Genomic DNA, 15840 nt, shown 5'->3' with positions numbered 1-15840 from the left:
TCCCAGAGTTTTGGCATTCTCCTTGGGGGGTAGCTAAATACCAACAGTTACATGCTGGCTATTGTGCTAACGATTTATTAAGAATGAATGAACTTTTAAAAAATAACTTGTCCTTTTTTCTTCCCTCCCCCCCAAAATTTAGAATACGTTTGGAAAGGCCAGGAACACACAGGGTTTAAACTTACGTAACTGTGGCTACCTACACTTGGACCTGTTAAAGTATCTGAAGTTAAAATGCTTTTCTCTTCTAATTTTGACTGTTATTAACAACACCCATTTGGTTGCTTTCGTAGGAAGTCCTGGTGGAGCTGCTGGAACAGTGTGTAGATGGCCTGTGGAAAGCAGAGCGTTACGAAACAATTTCTGAAGTTTCCAAACTGATCATTCCTATTTATGAAAAGCGGCGTGAATTTGAGGTAGGTATTTTGAACTAGTTTGCATATATCAGGTAATTTTCTAGATCGCTAAGAAAAAAACAGGAGGCTTTTTTATTTTTGAAGTTATGAGTTAATGAATTGGTGTCAGTAAAGCACACACTGTGCTTCATTGCTGGTCATTAAACAAATTAGTAAAAGCAATGGTCTGGAGGGTAATTATTAAAGCTAAAGACATGGAAGACTCATATTTAGTGAATAGTTCTCACCTTCTTTCCCCTAAAATAAAGCTGTCATCATCCCATATGCTCATCAAAGCTAGATTCTTTTTGAGACTTGAGCATTTTAAGGGTTAAAAACAGAGGGAGAACTGTTCAAAGAAAGGACTAGATCTGCAGGTAATTCAGTGGCAACTGGAGAGGAAGGAAGGAAGCTGTGACCATCCCACCGCCTTGCTCCTTCCCAACACCTGCTGTGACCCGTGCTTCTATGGTGAGGCTGTTGCTCGACTGCTGGATAGTGCTCCTCTTTCCCTCCCTCTCCCATGACCCGCTCCACATCAGGACACCATCCAACTATATAATTGAATCTCAGGGAAGCCTTCATCTATTTTTTCATCATAAAGCTGGTTTTCATCAAAAAAGAATTCCTGGGTAAAATACTGCAAGCTGCTCTACCCTTAAAGGCTCAGTCAGGGAAGATGCTGAGACAGTAGGCTCAGCCTTCTCTCTAAGGATAGTGGTGTTACTGCAGTCTGTGGTACCTTTCAGACCTGAAGAGAAGCATGTACCTAAGACTGAGGTTTTTCCAAAGAAAACTGCGTGAGTTCAACCTCTTTAGAAATTCAAGTTGGAATTCCCTAAAGGATTGTGTTCAGATATCTCAGTAGCTTCTAGTGTCAGCTAGAATTTCCTGCTTGCGAAATTCTGGTTTAATGATGTCAAGATTTGATTTCCAGAAACTTACTCAGCTGTACAGAACGCTTCACGGAGCATATGCTAAGATATTGGAAGTAATGCACACAAGGAAGAGGCTTCTTGGAACCTTTTTCAGAGTGGCCTTTTATGGACAAGTAAGTATATACACCGGCTCGCCAGCCACCCCTCACCAGGCAGCCTGGCCGCTAAAGCTGCTGCTCTGCTGAAAAGCCTGCCAGCTCCTCTGGTGCAGCCACCGGCGCGTCTACGTGAGCGTTTTGCTATTGCATCCTTGAGGTGAGGGTTTGTGTCTCTCTCCAGGAGCATTTGATTTAGTATAAAGCTTATGTTTCTGCTGGTGGGCTTTTCATAAAACAACTCAGCAGTTAGGAAATGGCTTAGTGGGTTCAGAAAACACCGGGGGGGGGGGTTGTAATTATAGTTATAATAAGTTACACAAACACAATTTAGTGTGTATAGTATATAACCAGTAACAGTATATAACCATAGTATATAAACAGTAGTAGTAACAGACATTTTCTTCTACAGACAATTGCTGCTCCCTTCGAGGTATTATAGGGTAAAAGGTTATGGAAGAAGCTGCAGGCAAAATATGTATCAGGGTTGGTTATGTACTTGCAGAGATAGGTAGTATTTTTGTTAGCTGAGGTAGCTGGAAACGTGGACATCATCTTGGGCTCAGAGTCCCAAGAAAGAGCATGATCTTATCACATCTGATGAAGTCTTCTGAGCCTGAAAGCAGTTGTGGTTTTATTTTTTTTCTCCAGCTATTTGTGGGTTAATCTAATAAAGTGTGTTACCCCTCATGTCCCTTGTGTCTCTAAACTATCTGCTTCTGCTTGTGGACCCATAACTATGGAGGAGATGCAGGACCCCTCTTTCGAAAATGCCATGTAAATGATATTAGCCCTGCTTCTCGTTGTTCCTTCTTTCAGAGGAGGTGATGAATACCCCTGAGACCATCTTGGGTTTGTACCTTTGAACACCACTGTTATTACACACACAACGTCTGAGAGCGTTGACTTTTGCTGCAGCAAACATACAATTTATTTTTGTCCTCATCTTATCTTTAACTTTGGATATGTAAAAAGTAAATAAGGTTACCAATAGATGAAAGGAAACAACTGCTAGCTTAGTTTTCTAGAAGCTGTAGAAATAACTGGATCAGCCCCTAAAATTAAGCTATGTAACGTATCATCCTGACAACCAATACTTGAGCCAGTTTTGCACTTTAAAGCTTTGCTGGCTTTATATGCCAGCTACACAGAGATAGTCTTAGCACTCTGTCACAATTTCTGACTGGAACAACTTGCCAAAGCATGAAGCTTTCATGCTGTTTCCATTACAGGGAGGACTGTTGATGCAGGCACGACCTTTAATGCAATTTTGTCTCTATTTACAGCAAATACACCAAGTTCCTCTTCCCTGAATACAAGAGGAATCAAAGCAGTGGAAACCCATTTCTTTTTTTATTGCTTGGAGTCCCTTTCAGCCTACACAAAATCCTTCTCTACAGGCTGTTCATGTGGCTCTGCTATCAGGGCTACCTCAACTTATGTGTCTTTCTGCTCCTTCTCTACGCCTTGTTTTTGTGGTTTTTCTCCTGCTTGCCTCTTTCCAGCCTTCCAAAAAGTCAACTGCTGGCCAAACCCATCTTCCACATTGTTTAGATTTCTCACTAGTCATATTCAAGCCTTTGTGTTCAGCAGTGACGTGTTTGTGTTGGTTGAGGAATTTTATGATTTTTTTACACAATTCTTGAAGGAAATTATTAAACAGGCCAAGTTCAGTGAGACTTTAAACAAGCTGTAGCCTTCTAAACCTTCTTGACTTTCTGAAATATTAGTAGAAACTTGCTTTCAAAGTAGCAAATATAAAATAGTTTTCCAAGCGAAGAAACCCAGCTGTTCCTCACTACTTGTTTGTGGTTAATGCTAGACGTTCTTTGAAGAAGAAGATGGGAAGGAATACATCTATAAGGAACCCAAGCTGACAGGCCTCTCGGAGATCTCCTTCAGACTTCTTAAACTTTATGGAGAAAAATTTGGGTCGGAGACTGTAAAGATTATCCAGGATTCTAACAAGGTAGAGTTAAACTTCATGAACAAGCTAATGAAATGCTATTAGCAGTGAACATCAGGGCCACGTAATAGAGAGCAGCATGCTGATGAGCGTGACAAAATTATGGACTGTATTCTAATACTCATCAGGGCTTGGGACTGCACTGCTCTAAGCACTGTGCAAATGGAGCCCAGAAGGATGAGCTTCGCTCTGTGGAGCTGAAGATGGGAGATGACAGAGCATCCCTTCCTTCTGCCAGTAGGAAGGGAGCAGCGAGCCCTCCCACCCTCTTACAAGCACCTTGCTTCCAATTGCCCCTTGCATCCTCATGTTCCTATGTGGACATATTGCACAGCTTGACAAGTTTTGGTGCTGATCTGGCTCCCAGGTGGAAAGAAATGAATTGGGAATTACAAATGGGAAATTGCAATCCACATCTCACTGAGCCCTCTTGTTGGGAGGCCTTAGGAGCCAGCTCAGAGGAGCAGATGACTGGAAGCAGAGTTACTTGTTGCTTTGACACTGCAAGTCTAAAAGAAAATCTTTTGTGGCCTTGCAGCCATAGCTCCTTCCTTTTCCTATGGAATACCCATTCGTGCTCCCTGCAAGGGCTGTTCACACCCTTAGGTTGCAACCATGGATCTGTCTTGAGTTACCAAAGACATTGCTGGTGATCCTAAAGCTTGCTTCGTGCAAGCCTGCAGATTTGCATGCCACAGCACAGTACTGTATGAGTGCTAGCTCATGGTGTGGAAGCAATACGGTCATATTAGAAGGACTAAGTAGCTCAGGCATGTGCTGCATTGCTGGATAAGGCGATATGGCTAACTGTTCCAGATGCAGCTTGTTTGGCACCGGATGAGGTATTTCTTGTGCCACACCTTGTCTTGTGTGTCTGCTGGGCGATGGTCTAGACATCACTGCTGAGGTCAAATGGAGTGTTTGGTATGTCATTCACACATAATTAACCAATTATAAGTTAAGTTATTAACCTTTGTTCTTCTAAGGAGTAACCCCCTTATTTCACAGGTCAATGTTAAAGACCTCGATCCTAAGTATGCCCATATTCAAGTGACTTACGTGAAGCCCTATTTTGAAGAAAAAGAAATCTCTGAAAGAAAGACTGAATTTGAAAGAAATCATAACATCAATAGATTTGTATTTGAAACTCCTTACACTTTATCCGGGAAAAAGCATGGCAGCGTGGAAGAACAGTGTAAAAAAAGGACCATTCTAACTAGTAAGTACAAGCATCTGAACATGAGACAGTATGTATCAGCAACTATTTTTAGACTATTTTAGCTCATGAAAATATCCCAAAAGAATCAGAAATTCTCTCAACTACTTAATCAGAATTGTGATACAATATTCTGGTTGGGAGGAGGAATTTACCTTATATTTCTGTGTGCAAATTTTTACAAATTAATAGATCATGCTGGTAAATTACAGCCTTGTTTGCGATTTCACACACACCGAGTAAAACCCTGAGGGCAAGGATCTGCTTGTGTATGTTCTATGAAAAGTACTCATATTTGCTGCATGACTTTTCAATCTATAAATTTCCTTTGCTGCTTCTGCTAGCTTTGAACTCCTTTCCATATGTAAAGAAGAGAATTCCAGTCAATTATGAGCATCAGGTTAATTTAAAACCAATTGATGTCGCTACCGATGAAATAAAAGACAAGACGGCAGAGCTGCAGAAACTCTGCTCCACTGGTGATGTTGACATGATCCAGCTGCAACTCAAATTGCAAGGCTGTGTTTCTGTGCAGGTAAGGCTTGATGTCCATTCAAAATTGCATTTATATACACATCTCAGAGTGAGTCATCTTTTCACAACGCAACACATTCACTTTCCAGAAATCATTAACTACCTCGTTTGCAGCACTGCAGCCATCAACTTGCCAGCACAGCTTGCCCTGCTGCTTACAGTGGTACATTAGCTGGTGGCTCAAGGTAATAAGCATTTTGTCCAGTGGTGTTTACAGTGTCAAGTCCAAGTGTAACTGCACATTACCTGGCCGTGGCTGAATGCTGAAAGATACTTAACTCTTGAAGACTGTACTGTAGGTATCCGGCAGAGATAGCCTTTTTGTAAGCCTGACTTCTCCAGCTGGGTAAATGACCTTGAGACTCAGACCATACTGCTCTTCCAAATGGAAATAAGAGGAAAGTATGAGGAAACAGATTGCATCTCTCTTATCTCCATTTATCTTTTAAAAGATATCTTATCTCTTAAAAAACCTAGATAGAAAAACTAATACTCAACTTTTGAAACTTCAGGTCCCTCTTGTGACATTATGCAGAGTTGGTGGCATAATGTTGCAGAGTTGGTGGCAATCAAATAGTATGCTAATGTTTGGGTGTGGTTTTTTTAAAATTGTTATACCCTTCACAACTGCCTTTAGCAGGTCAACAGAAGTTCTAGCATAAATGATTTCTTACTTCTTTGGTTCTAGGTTAATGCTGGTCCCTTGGCCTATGCCAGAGCTTTCCTAAGTGACAGCCAGTCCGGCAAATATCCTACTAAGAAGGTGAATGAGTTAAAAGAAATGTTCAGGTAGGATTTCTAATGTAATAAAAACTAGCCAGCTGGCTGGAACCTGGTATCTGCTTTGCTTATATTTTTGTCTGTCTCCAAAATCAGCAGATGCTGAATGCTTAGATGTCTTAGCATTAAGACATTAATCTTAGGCTTAGTGCCTTATAAAGATCCAAGTCTCACAGGGATGTGGGTGCTCAGACACATGAAAAAAACCAATGTAACTATATACATCAGGAGTTCCCAAGCTCAGGGCTGTGATCTCCATGCGGAGATTTGCTTGAACACCTGCTTAAACGGTTTATGTGGGTATTTGAAATTACCATGTGAAGAAAGTATGTTTGAAAACCAGAGGTCTGACAGTCTTGTGTTCGGCGATCTTTCATATGGTGCATTGTTTCCCAATCTTTCCAAGGGGATTTTTTTACTAGAAAATTATGAACTTGAATTGTTTTAAATCAAATCCCTTCCCAGTTTATGGAAAACCATCGTTCTTGTTCCTGTTGCTAATTTTTGAAACTATGTGACTTGCACAGGTGTTTTTCTAACTCCTGTCCATTAGGGTTGGTTTTGCCTCCCACTTGAGAGTGTCCCCCAAGATATAATCAGGCAGCTCCTGCTTCACCTCAGGAACATGAGCCTTTGCCACACTATTTTTCTGGACCTCTCAGGAGCAATCAGTTGCCCACCAGCTCCTGCATTCATTACTGGGTGCTGGTGACTCCCACTTCACCCATCAGTCAGTGTATGGAGAAGGCAGCATTTGGGCCAATCCTATTTTCCTTCAGTGTACTGAGTAACCTAGCAAACCACAGAACAAATAAGGGAACAATCCCTGCAAACCTGCCACACGTGGATGCAGAACAGAGGGAAGGCGGTTTTACTTTCCAGCCTCGCAGTGCAGCCAGGGCAGACACAATCTCTATTTCATGCAAAAAATCCCAGAAAATCCCAGTTGTGCTTGTATGTTCTTTGTAGTCTATAAAAAAGGAGAAATATGTGCGTGAAACGAAGCAAAGAAAATCAGTAACAGTAACCAAGAACACAATATTACAGCTCCCCGTGATCTAAATTTCTTTCTGGAGGGTGTGTCTGCTGTTAGCAGCTTGACCTCTCAACCACACACGCTCCATCACGTACACCCAGACCTGCCAAGCCCCGTGCGACTGATTTCCTCTCTCTGCCTCACCATGGCCTCCCCCTGGTTTGTGACCCTGTGTGCAGCTGGTTGGGCTTATCCGGGATCTGCAAGCTGTGTGTGGTCCTACAGGTCGGGGTGAAGGTGCGAGACCGCTGTGTCGTACTGCAGGTGCGCGTGTCCCATCTACTGAGCATCCTGGCTCGAAGGAGCTCCAGCGGAAAGCCCAGTACCTGTGTTGCAGTCCCTCCCCATTCCCTGATACACTGTGTCAGGGATGCACCCAGAAAGTGACTTGTCCCAAGTGTTGGAGAAAAGGGGGGAAAAATGAGATTTGCCTATCTGTTTGGTTGTTTGCTGTGGTAGAAGACTGGGCTATTGTAATGCCAAAGTTCATTTCTTTCCTCCCCAGGAAGTTTATACAAGCCTGTGGAATTGCTCTGGAGCTCAACGAGCGACTCATTAAGGAGGACCAAGTGGAGTACCATGAGGGGCTAAAATCAAACTTTCGGGATATGGTGAAAGAGCTTTCTGACATCATCCACGAACAGGCATGTACTGCGTGTCAGGAGCCCACAGAGGTGGTTCTCTGTGCTTGAAAACTAGCTAATGTTGAAAACTAATTGAAAACTTGATCACTCTTCATATTATTTAGCTAAATATAAAAAGGCGAGTAACTGAATGTGAAAAGTAAATTATACACTTGGTGGATTCCTAAAACCAGTTTCCGTTGATTGAAAGTCACAGCCTGGTGTTGGTATACAATGTGCTTCAGGGTGGAGTCTTTGCTGACACATACCGTTAGTTTCCTGGCTGCCGTGATCATCAGAAATCCTGTGCCATGTTTTGCCTCATGTTTTCTACATCGTAAGAATCCTGTGATAAGTCACAAGTCAAAATTCTCTGGCAAAATTTCCATTTCCTTAGTTATATCCAGCTGAAGTTCCTTTTTTTTTTTTTTTTATTTTTCATTAAATGATGTTTTCTTTTAATTTTGGCCTAATGCCAACGTGCTATTTATATGCACCATTAAAATATTTGTGCGAATTTATCTGACCTATGTTTTAATGTTTTCTTGGATCTTTCTAGGAAAATACATTTGAATAGTAGCATCAGAGAGGTGAGAGATTCAAAGAATAGCTGCACTTCTACCTAGTATCATCCTGTGAAATTAGATGAAAACTGGCTTTCTGAAGTAATCTCCGCACCTCTGCTCTTTAATTTTGCCTTCATTATGACAAAAGGAAGCTCATTGTAGATTTATAGTATCAAGCACATAAAATGAATGGTACAGACTGCATTGTGATTCATAGTACTTGAAATTTAGAAGAATGTTTTCAGAATCTCCCAGTTACTCAACTTACAGTCCATGTGTGACTATTAATTAAAAATGCAACATTTTAAGTCACTAAAAATATATAGGCAAATTCCACAATAAGTTGAGCAGTTGTTCAAACTAATGCTAAAATGTGCAAGTGGCAAAATAATACAACTGCACCAGGCTGCTATTTGTAAGTCAGGTTTTTTTACAATAAAATAATGCTTATGGAAGTCAAACAGAGTCTTGTTATGGAAGAGTACAATATCATTTCAGGGAAACAGTCTCATGATGGGGCTGAATTTTGTTGTAGGAGTATAAGGGAGGATCCATTTGAGAGTAAGTGACTGCTGGATCCCCCTTGCTTTTGTTAGATTTCCCTGCTATTCTGCTCAGGACCACCATTTTCTTAGTGTGCAAATTACTAATTTAGCACATTCGGCACACTCTTTTTTTTCATGTACATGAAAACCGTGTATACTCCACTGCTGAATTTTGCTCAGAGTTGTTCGTTCATAGGAGTTGCCACCTGCTTACTCTAAGCTGTTTGCAAGTAAACCTTTCCAAGACATTTAATTTGCATGCAGCTGTTGGAACTTTTGCGGTTTCTGAATTCTGTAATAGTCAAATCAAAACCAAATCACTCAGTTCTGTACCGTCACAGTACAATAGTTAATATTATCTTAGAACCAAGAAGCATTGTTAAAGCACACTCCCTAGTATCTTGATAGATTTACAAATCCACTGTCATGTTGCCTTTGGTTAATGGGCAAAATACTACGGCAACTGAAATGTCGAAGCGAAGGCCTCACTGGCAAGGATATACTTCTCACTTTCTTCTTGTGTTAGATCAAAAGGCAGCATAAAAGATCATGTTTACGAGCACTGTTCTTTATGGCTGTACAACATTATGTAGATAACTGCTGACTTGAACTTTGTATTGCCATCAAATGACCTAAGTATCTAACAAATTAAATTTCATGAGACATGCTTTCCTCTTCTGCAAAATTACGCAGTTAAACATAAAAAGTATACTACATTAGTTTAGGGTTCTGTTGCAAATAACATATGCTTTTCTAAATATTGTCAGTGCCCCAAAACAACACAGGCAGTGCACTTAGTTTGAGATGGCAGAGCAGATGGATAACTCACTGGGCCAGCCAGTGACCTATCTTTTAAGTTAGGGAAATGTAAACACAAAAAATTGATAAACTGCAGCTGAACAGGTACAGGAAGCCTCGGAGAGTAGCAGAAAATTGATGTCCAGAAACTGTTTACGATGGCCAGTGATCTCAGTTTCTCTAATGTAAAGTCAGGCTAACTAACTTGTTGACTGGTGAACCACAGGGTGAAAAACAAATACACAGTCAGCTCTAGAGCAGCTCTACCAGTCTGGTTAGATCCTGTGCTGTAAGACCATCCTTCAAGTTATAAAGTACAAAATCTTGCAACGTGGCACGGATGTAGTGAGTGTTTGCTGTATTTAGGTACAGGTGCTGCCCGTGCTTACCAAGAAAACTATTAGAATTCTGTTACTGCTAATATATAATTTAAAAAATGGCTATACAGAGAATTGTTTCTTTCCTATACTGGATAGTTGTAACTAAAAATGATCCAGTAATACACAGAGCAGTGTATATATGAATGCTACAGAAATTGCTAAATTACTCTTCTTTCTCATTTCTTTGTTATGCTGCCTTTGCGAAACAGCTTTGAAGACAAGGTTGGATATCTCTTTTGCATACCTTTTTAAACAGCTTGATAATAATAATGAACTGAAACTTTTCTTGAATTTGTGATTATTTTGTTTTGTCTAGATCTACCATGAAGATACAATGCATTCGCCGTGGATGCATGACTCCCTACATGTCTTCTGTGCGATCAGTGGAACATCTAGTGATGGAAGTTACTGTTCTCTCAGACCCACTGCTGAAATATAAACATATCAGTCATATTTTACAGAGCTTTCTCAGGAATACTTGGAACTGTACAAAGGATGTTTAAAAAAATCCATGATGAGCAAAGATTCAATTTTTCTTTTTTTTTTTTTTTTTTTTTCTCCAGAAGTTGCCATGCTTTCAAACAGGGTGCTTGCTTATTTTGCTGAGCAACATTGAAAGTGCCTGGACATTGCACCACTGTGCTTGTTTTCTACTATTTTTTTTTAAGCTAAATGTATAACAGGACATGGAAAGGCAGTTATCTAAGTATGTATTGAATTGCTGAACTATGAATTGAAATGATAACGGTACTATGTAAAGTTGTACAATGGAATATAATAAAATGTAAAACTACTTTGTAAATAGAAGGAGCGTAGAGTATATAGAAATTAGCATTATATCATATTTGCTGCTAAAAGCTTTGTTGGACAGGGAACATGAAGGAGAAATTGTAGTCACTAGTAAGAGACCTTCCTCTTCTAAAAAGTGACTTGGGGTCCAGATGCCCATGTTGCACTCAGGCAATGAGAGTAAACTTGCCCTAGTCTGGAATAGCTAAAACCTAAGTCAGAAATTATAATTTTCATACATCCTCTGAGCAGATAATTCTAAAGTAACCTCCATGAGAGCTGAGCTTACTCTAGCTGATTTCAATTTTGACTAACCTTTCACGGCTGCAGGAGCATGGATTGTACTCACTGAGGACAACCTAAGAGATTTGTCATTTGATACGAGTTTTTCTATTTACCAGTTGGTCTCACACAAATATAAACTCTGAGGACACCTTAAATTGAGTTGGAAATTATAAAGTGCTTTAACACCTTTCAGAAAAATTCTAATAATCTGTGAGATGTGCTTTAAAAAAAAAAAAAACAGCCACACATCAAAATAACTCATACAAAATTGAGGGGGTTTTTTAACATCATATGACATGCATGTTCCCTCCTGTTAACCAGACCTGTTTTCTGAAAGCCCGTTATTTTTGTCTGACAGGTGGTTGGAGAAAATGTATTTTCCAGAATTCTTTTATTCCTTCTTCCCCTCTCCAAAGCTTTAATACATTATCTCTGTCTCTTTTTAATAAGACACTTTCAGATGCAGGAAGAAGAAAACATCAGTAATTCTTTCATCCAGCAACATTTTTAACATCTGTGTTTTTCAAAATCCCATCAATTGTAAATATGGTTCCAGTAGTTCATATGGGAAGGGTGGGGTTTTTTAAGGATGTGTAACAAAATGCCATAATAAAAGGACTCCAGCTGGGTATTAACTTGGCTATATTGTCTGTAAAATGTTAAGCTTCTAATTTCTGTAACAAAAATTATCTTCAAATCGTAACTGGACCACACTTCAAAATGTTTATTATGCATGATACTAAATATCTAAAAATAATTGTCTTCTGAGAAAATAATGTTGTGATCCGTAAATTCACCCATTAGCTGTTGCAAGCAAAATAGAGATGTGCCTATGTAACAAACAGACCATATTTCTGCTTGTATGTGCTTTTATGCCAGGCAGGCTCTAAATTTAGCTTAACAGAAAGAGGATGAGAAACTAGTATGTTTAAATATGGTTACTACCTTATTGATTTTCATCTTTCAACAAATAATATTTAAAGGCAGATAGTGAGAGTTTTCCAGATTACTTTACTAAAAGGTGATGAAGCTGTTTAATAGTGGATACATTACAAGATTGTCTGGGGAGCTAGTTAAAACTCTAAACATCAGTACTAAAGGCGTATCATGAATACAATCAGCAATGATGAGATGTGGACATGCAAAAGCTCTTGCACTATAGCTCTTTTAAACACTACAGCTAACCTAGTAGTTTTGCTGGAGTTGCAGTGAAATTCTTATCCATGTTTTTTGATGGATGTCTTCAATGTTCTGAAATAACATAGTTGGCTGAATTTTCAATCGCTGCTCCCTATTTTTACTGGAATTTCTGTGAAATTCTTACTCATCTCTTCGGATGTCTTTAATGGTCCAAGATGAATTTTTGTATGAACTTCTCAATTTATTCTTGGTATTGGAGTTGTTCTGTCATTTCAATTTAATATACTGCAAAGCCGTCTTGGTAATTCAGCCAAAAAAAGTATTTAATACCAGTCCAATTAGAATATATACAGTCAGTACAGTTCAGAATACACACTTATATGCAGTTCTGATGAATCACAAAAATGATCATGCCCGAAGGACTTGCCTTCTGTCCTGCAGGTAAATAATTTGACTGTTTTTTTAACAGAAAAAATCTCAAAGGAAAATTCATCGGTTTTAGGTGGGTTATAAAAAGACTGGTAACAAACCAGCTTGGTTTTTCTTTACATTTTCACCAATCTAGAAATGATAGAGAGTGGTCATTAGATATTTTACAGCTGTATCTGGACAAAGGTACCAAGAAGGTGTTCACATTTTCTCTTCCTGTCCTTTTCCTATGTAACTGTCCCAGTTTAAAGAAGTCCTCCAGATTTTTTTCTTATTTCTGGCTGGAATAGCTTAATTCACAGATCTATCTGGGGAGTGTACTATATATGTGCTTGTTTTATGTAGCTGGTACTCACATTGGGTACTTCCTATTTGCTACCTTTTTTTGGAAGAATATAAGTGTTTATTGTTCATTAACACTTTTGTTTTTCTTATACCACCTAAGGAATGGTGGGAGTTTTTTGGTCTGTAAAAATCAGTAGACATGCTTCAAATTTTACAACCTGGCATGCACCCCTTCTATATATCAATATAGCTACCCATACATATTTTATATGTACACCTCTAATTACTTTTGCTGCAAAACTGCTGTCTAACACATCAAGTCTTCAGAAGGGATGCATTGGTAATTTTGCGTAAAAGGAGAAGAAATAGGATTAAGTATCTGTCCATAAGCATTAAGAGCACTTGGCTACTCTCAGTATCAGGACTAGTTTGGATAATGGCATGTGTTAGAGCCAGATTGTTTGCAAACAGGACGTATAAAGCGAGACAGGGTCTCCCAGCACTTTATGTACAAGAACATGCTTTTAGAGATTTATACACCTAGATAGAGTAAGCAAAATGTAAACATTACTCTATTCTTTGACTTACTGCTTTTCTCTATGCAGAGAGATTATAAAGTAGTATTTTAAGACAAATAACTTCAGAGTTACATTTCTTTCCCCAAAAAAATCCGGAATGCAGAATTTACTGCAGCCAAGGATATATTACTACATACTTAATGTTCTAAATTTCTTCTGATAACAGAAATTTTCATGAGATGATAGGCTAACAAATGGGAAGTCATAGATGTGTAACATAGTGTGTAACGTGGTTATTTTGTTCCAGAAGCCTTTTGAACATATGCCACGTGGTATTTTGATATAGAATAAGAGGTTACATAAACATAATACCTTTTGTCTCAAAGTAGATAAAATATGTTTGTTTTCCCTTCCTGTAGAGATGGAGTGCCGTGGACTTTATAGCAGGCTTCAGAATAACCCGTATTGTTCATTTACAGTTTTGTTTCCTTATACCGCCTGTGTTTGACATAACACAGCCCAAAAGAACTGGAGGAAAACATAAGTGGAAGTCACGGGCTCAAAAGTCTCATACAAATTAAATCACATCTTACTCAGTTTACCCACTTGAGGAGAATAGCATGTGTTCATTTGATGTTCACTGAGCTGAGTTCTTCTAAGTAAACAAGGCATTCTTATCGGGCTGAGGAATACTGTGTACAGCTAATCATTATGCAACCACAGACCGTAGTACTTAACCTTTAAATAATATGCTTGTGCCAAGCAATGGTGAACCAATTATGATATACACATAATATTTCAGCTATTCTGGATGTAATTTACTCTCTTTTCATGTAAATTTAACACCTGCTACTCCATAACAGAAGTGCTTTTATCGTGCATGTTGTCTATACGTGTGTTGTACAAGCCCTGTTTAACCTTGCATGTGTGATGGCAGAACGGTACATCCCGTTTGCGTCGGTTGTTAACCGATGTACCTGTGACACTGAGTAATACACAACGCTGCTCCAGAGCTTTCTGAGACCAGCGATCTTATATTGCTCTTTTTATTCTTGTTTTCTTTTTCTTGAAGAATCAATAATTTTGGCAAGAAGCCAGGGCAAAATCACATTTCAGTCGATCCAGATAAAAGAGAGTTTATTCCAGGTCAAAATAAAAGACTACAAAACCAGGAAAAATAAGTGTTGCAATAAGCTTGTTTTGCGTAGGGGTTTTTTTCCCTTCACAGAACAGGATGAATGATCTGAAGCTAATACTGATGTAAGATTCACGGGACTAAAACCTAGTCAAATGAGCTATCGCATAAGCTGCCTCTAAAGAAGATTACTGTAATAAATCTTCAAATACCTAAGTACACCAAATGAAATTCTTAACAGTATATTCAGCAGCAAATAGAAGATGTTGATTCAGAGATCCTGAAGGAGCACAAAGGCCGTGCATCCACCTCAGAGGATCCCAAAACCACGATTCCCTAGGAAACCTGAGACAGACACAGAAATGCATACCAATTTATAAGTAGAAATAAGGTGTGAATCACTAGTAAGAAATGTCCCGGCAAATCACCCTACTTTCCCAAAGAACATTCAGTAAGTTTGTGATCAGGCTTTTGCTCTGTTTTGTACTTCCAATTTTCAAACCCAGACTGTTGCTCTTTGGGAATGTATTTATTGTCGCTGTTCTCCAACTAACTTACATGGCTAGTATACTAACACATATGCCAAGCTCAGGCAGTTGTAGTGACTGTTACATGATGTAAAGGAAGTCAGGTATAACTATTGTTATTTACCTCATCAGCAGATAAAGGACAAACTGCTTTTTCTACTGCTGTCTTCTACTGCTGCGTCTTCCTGTACGCGGCTCTTGCAAGCCTTGGCCAAACAGCTGTAGAACCAGGTTCATGCACTTCCTCCCTTGATGGGTGAAGGATTTACTCCCTTGCCAAATAAATAGATTTAATAAAATAGACCTTGCTGTTTAGGGAACTGTGAGCAGAAAAGTTGATGCATGGACTTGCAATAGCAATTTATTGGAGAGGGATACAATTTTTGTACAAGCATACTTGGTTCCACATCTACCCAAAAGTGCTCTTCAAAGGTCATAGTTTTTATTCCGCGTAATTTCTGATTTCCGGTGATGCTTGGGCAGCAGCTCAGAGAGAGCTTGCAGAGTTCATGGCCGTTTTGAACACACGTATCACAAAACTCTAGATGTCCCCCAGATAACACTGAGGTTGAAAAGGGAGAGGCCCCATGAGTCAGACTGGGTTTTCTCAGCTCACAAGTTTGGATTTTTGTGCCTCAGATCCAGCTGTATTCTAATTGAGCCCTTTTTTTGGACTGACCCCAGCCATCTTCTGAAGAGCCTATAATTATGTCAGTTGAGACCTGAAGTATTGACAGAAGCTGCTGCAAAATCAGAAATTAAAAAGGAGGAATCTCACCATCGGTGTGGGGCAACTGAGGACTCTACTGCTCCCGAAAGGGACAATTGCCCACAGCCCCATGCTGCTAATTACCACTGCC

The 15840-nt window shown here is 39.4% G+C and overlaps 1 protein-coding gene across 7 annotated transcripts in view; it reads left to right on the top strand.

The window, feature by feature from the left end:
* The window catches only part of DOCK11 (dedicator of cytokinesis 11), an 87850-nt gene extending 73497 nt beyond the window's left edge, over positions 1 to 14353 (top strand). For 6 of the 7 annotated variants that reach the window (XM_041119024.1, XM_041119022.1, XM_029996964.1 and 3 more), the window contains 8 exons: positions 294 to 416; positions 1333 to 1446; positions 3251 to 3397; positions 4403 to 4613; positions 4955 to 5145; positions 5833 to 5933; positions 7466 to 7604; positions 10189 to 14353. In XM_041119024.1, the coding sequence (XP_040974958.1) occupies positions 294 to 416; positions 1333 to 1446; positions 3251 to 3397; positions 4403 to 4613; positions 4955 to 5145; positions 5833 to 5933; positions 7466 to 7604; positions 10189 to 10311 (1149 nt within the window). In that variant the 3' untranslated portion in view covers positions 10312 to 14353. Of the gene's footprint in view, positions 1 to 293; positions 417 to 1332; positions 1447 to 3250; positions 3398 to 4402; positions 4614 to 4954; positions 5146 to 5832; positions 5934 to 7465; positions 7605 to 10188 lie in introns of those variants that run through there. The other variant, XR_005931041.1, reaches the window with a different exon arrangement.
* Positions 14354 to 15840: the final 1487 nt, after the last annotated feature.

This window comes from Aquila chrysaetos, chromosome 21, assembly GCF_900496995.4.
Source record: "Aquila chrysaetos chrysaetos chromosome 21, bAquChr1.4, whole genome shotgun sequence".
NCBI classification, from domain to species: domain Eukaryota; kingdom Metazoa; phylum Chordata; class Aves; order Accipitriformes; family Accipitridae; genus Aquila; species Aquila chrysaetos.
The sequence above is the reverse complement of the archived record's forward strand: the minus strand, read 5'-3'. Positions and strand labels throughout refer to the sequence as shown.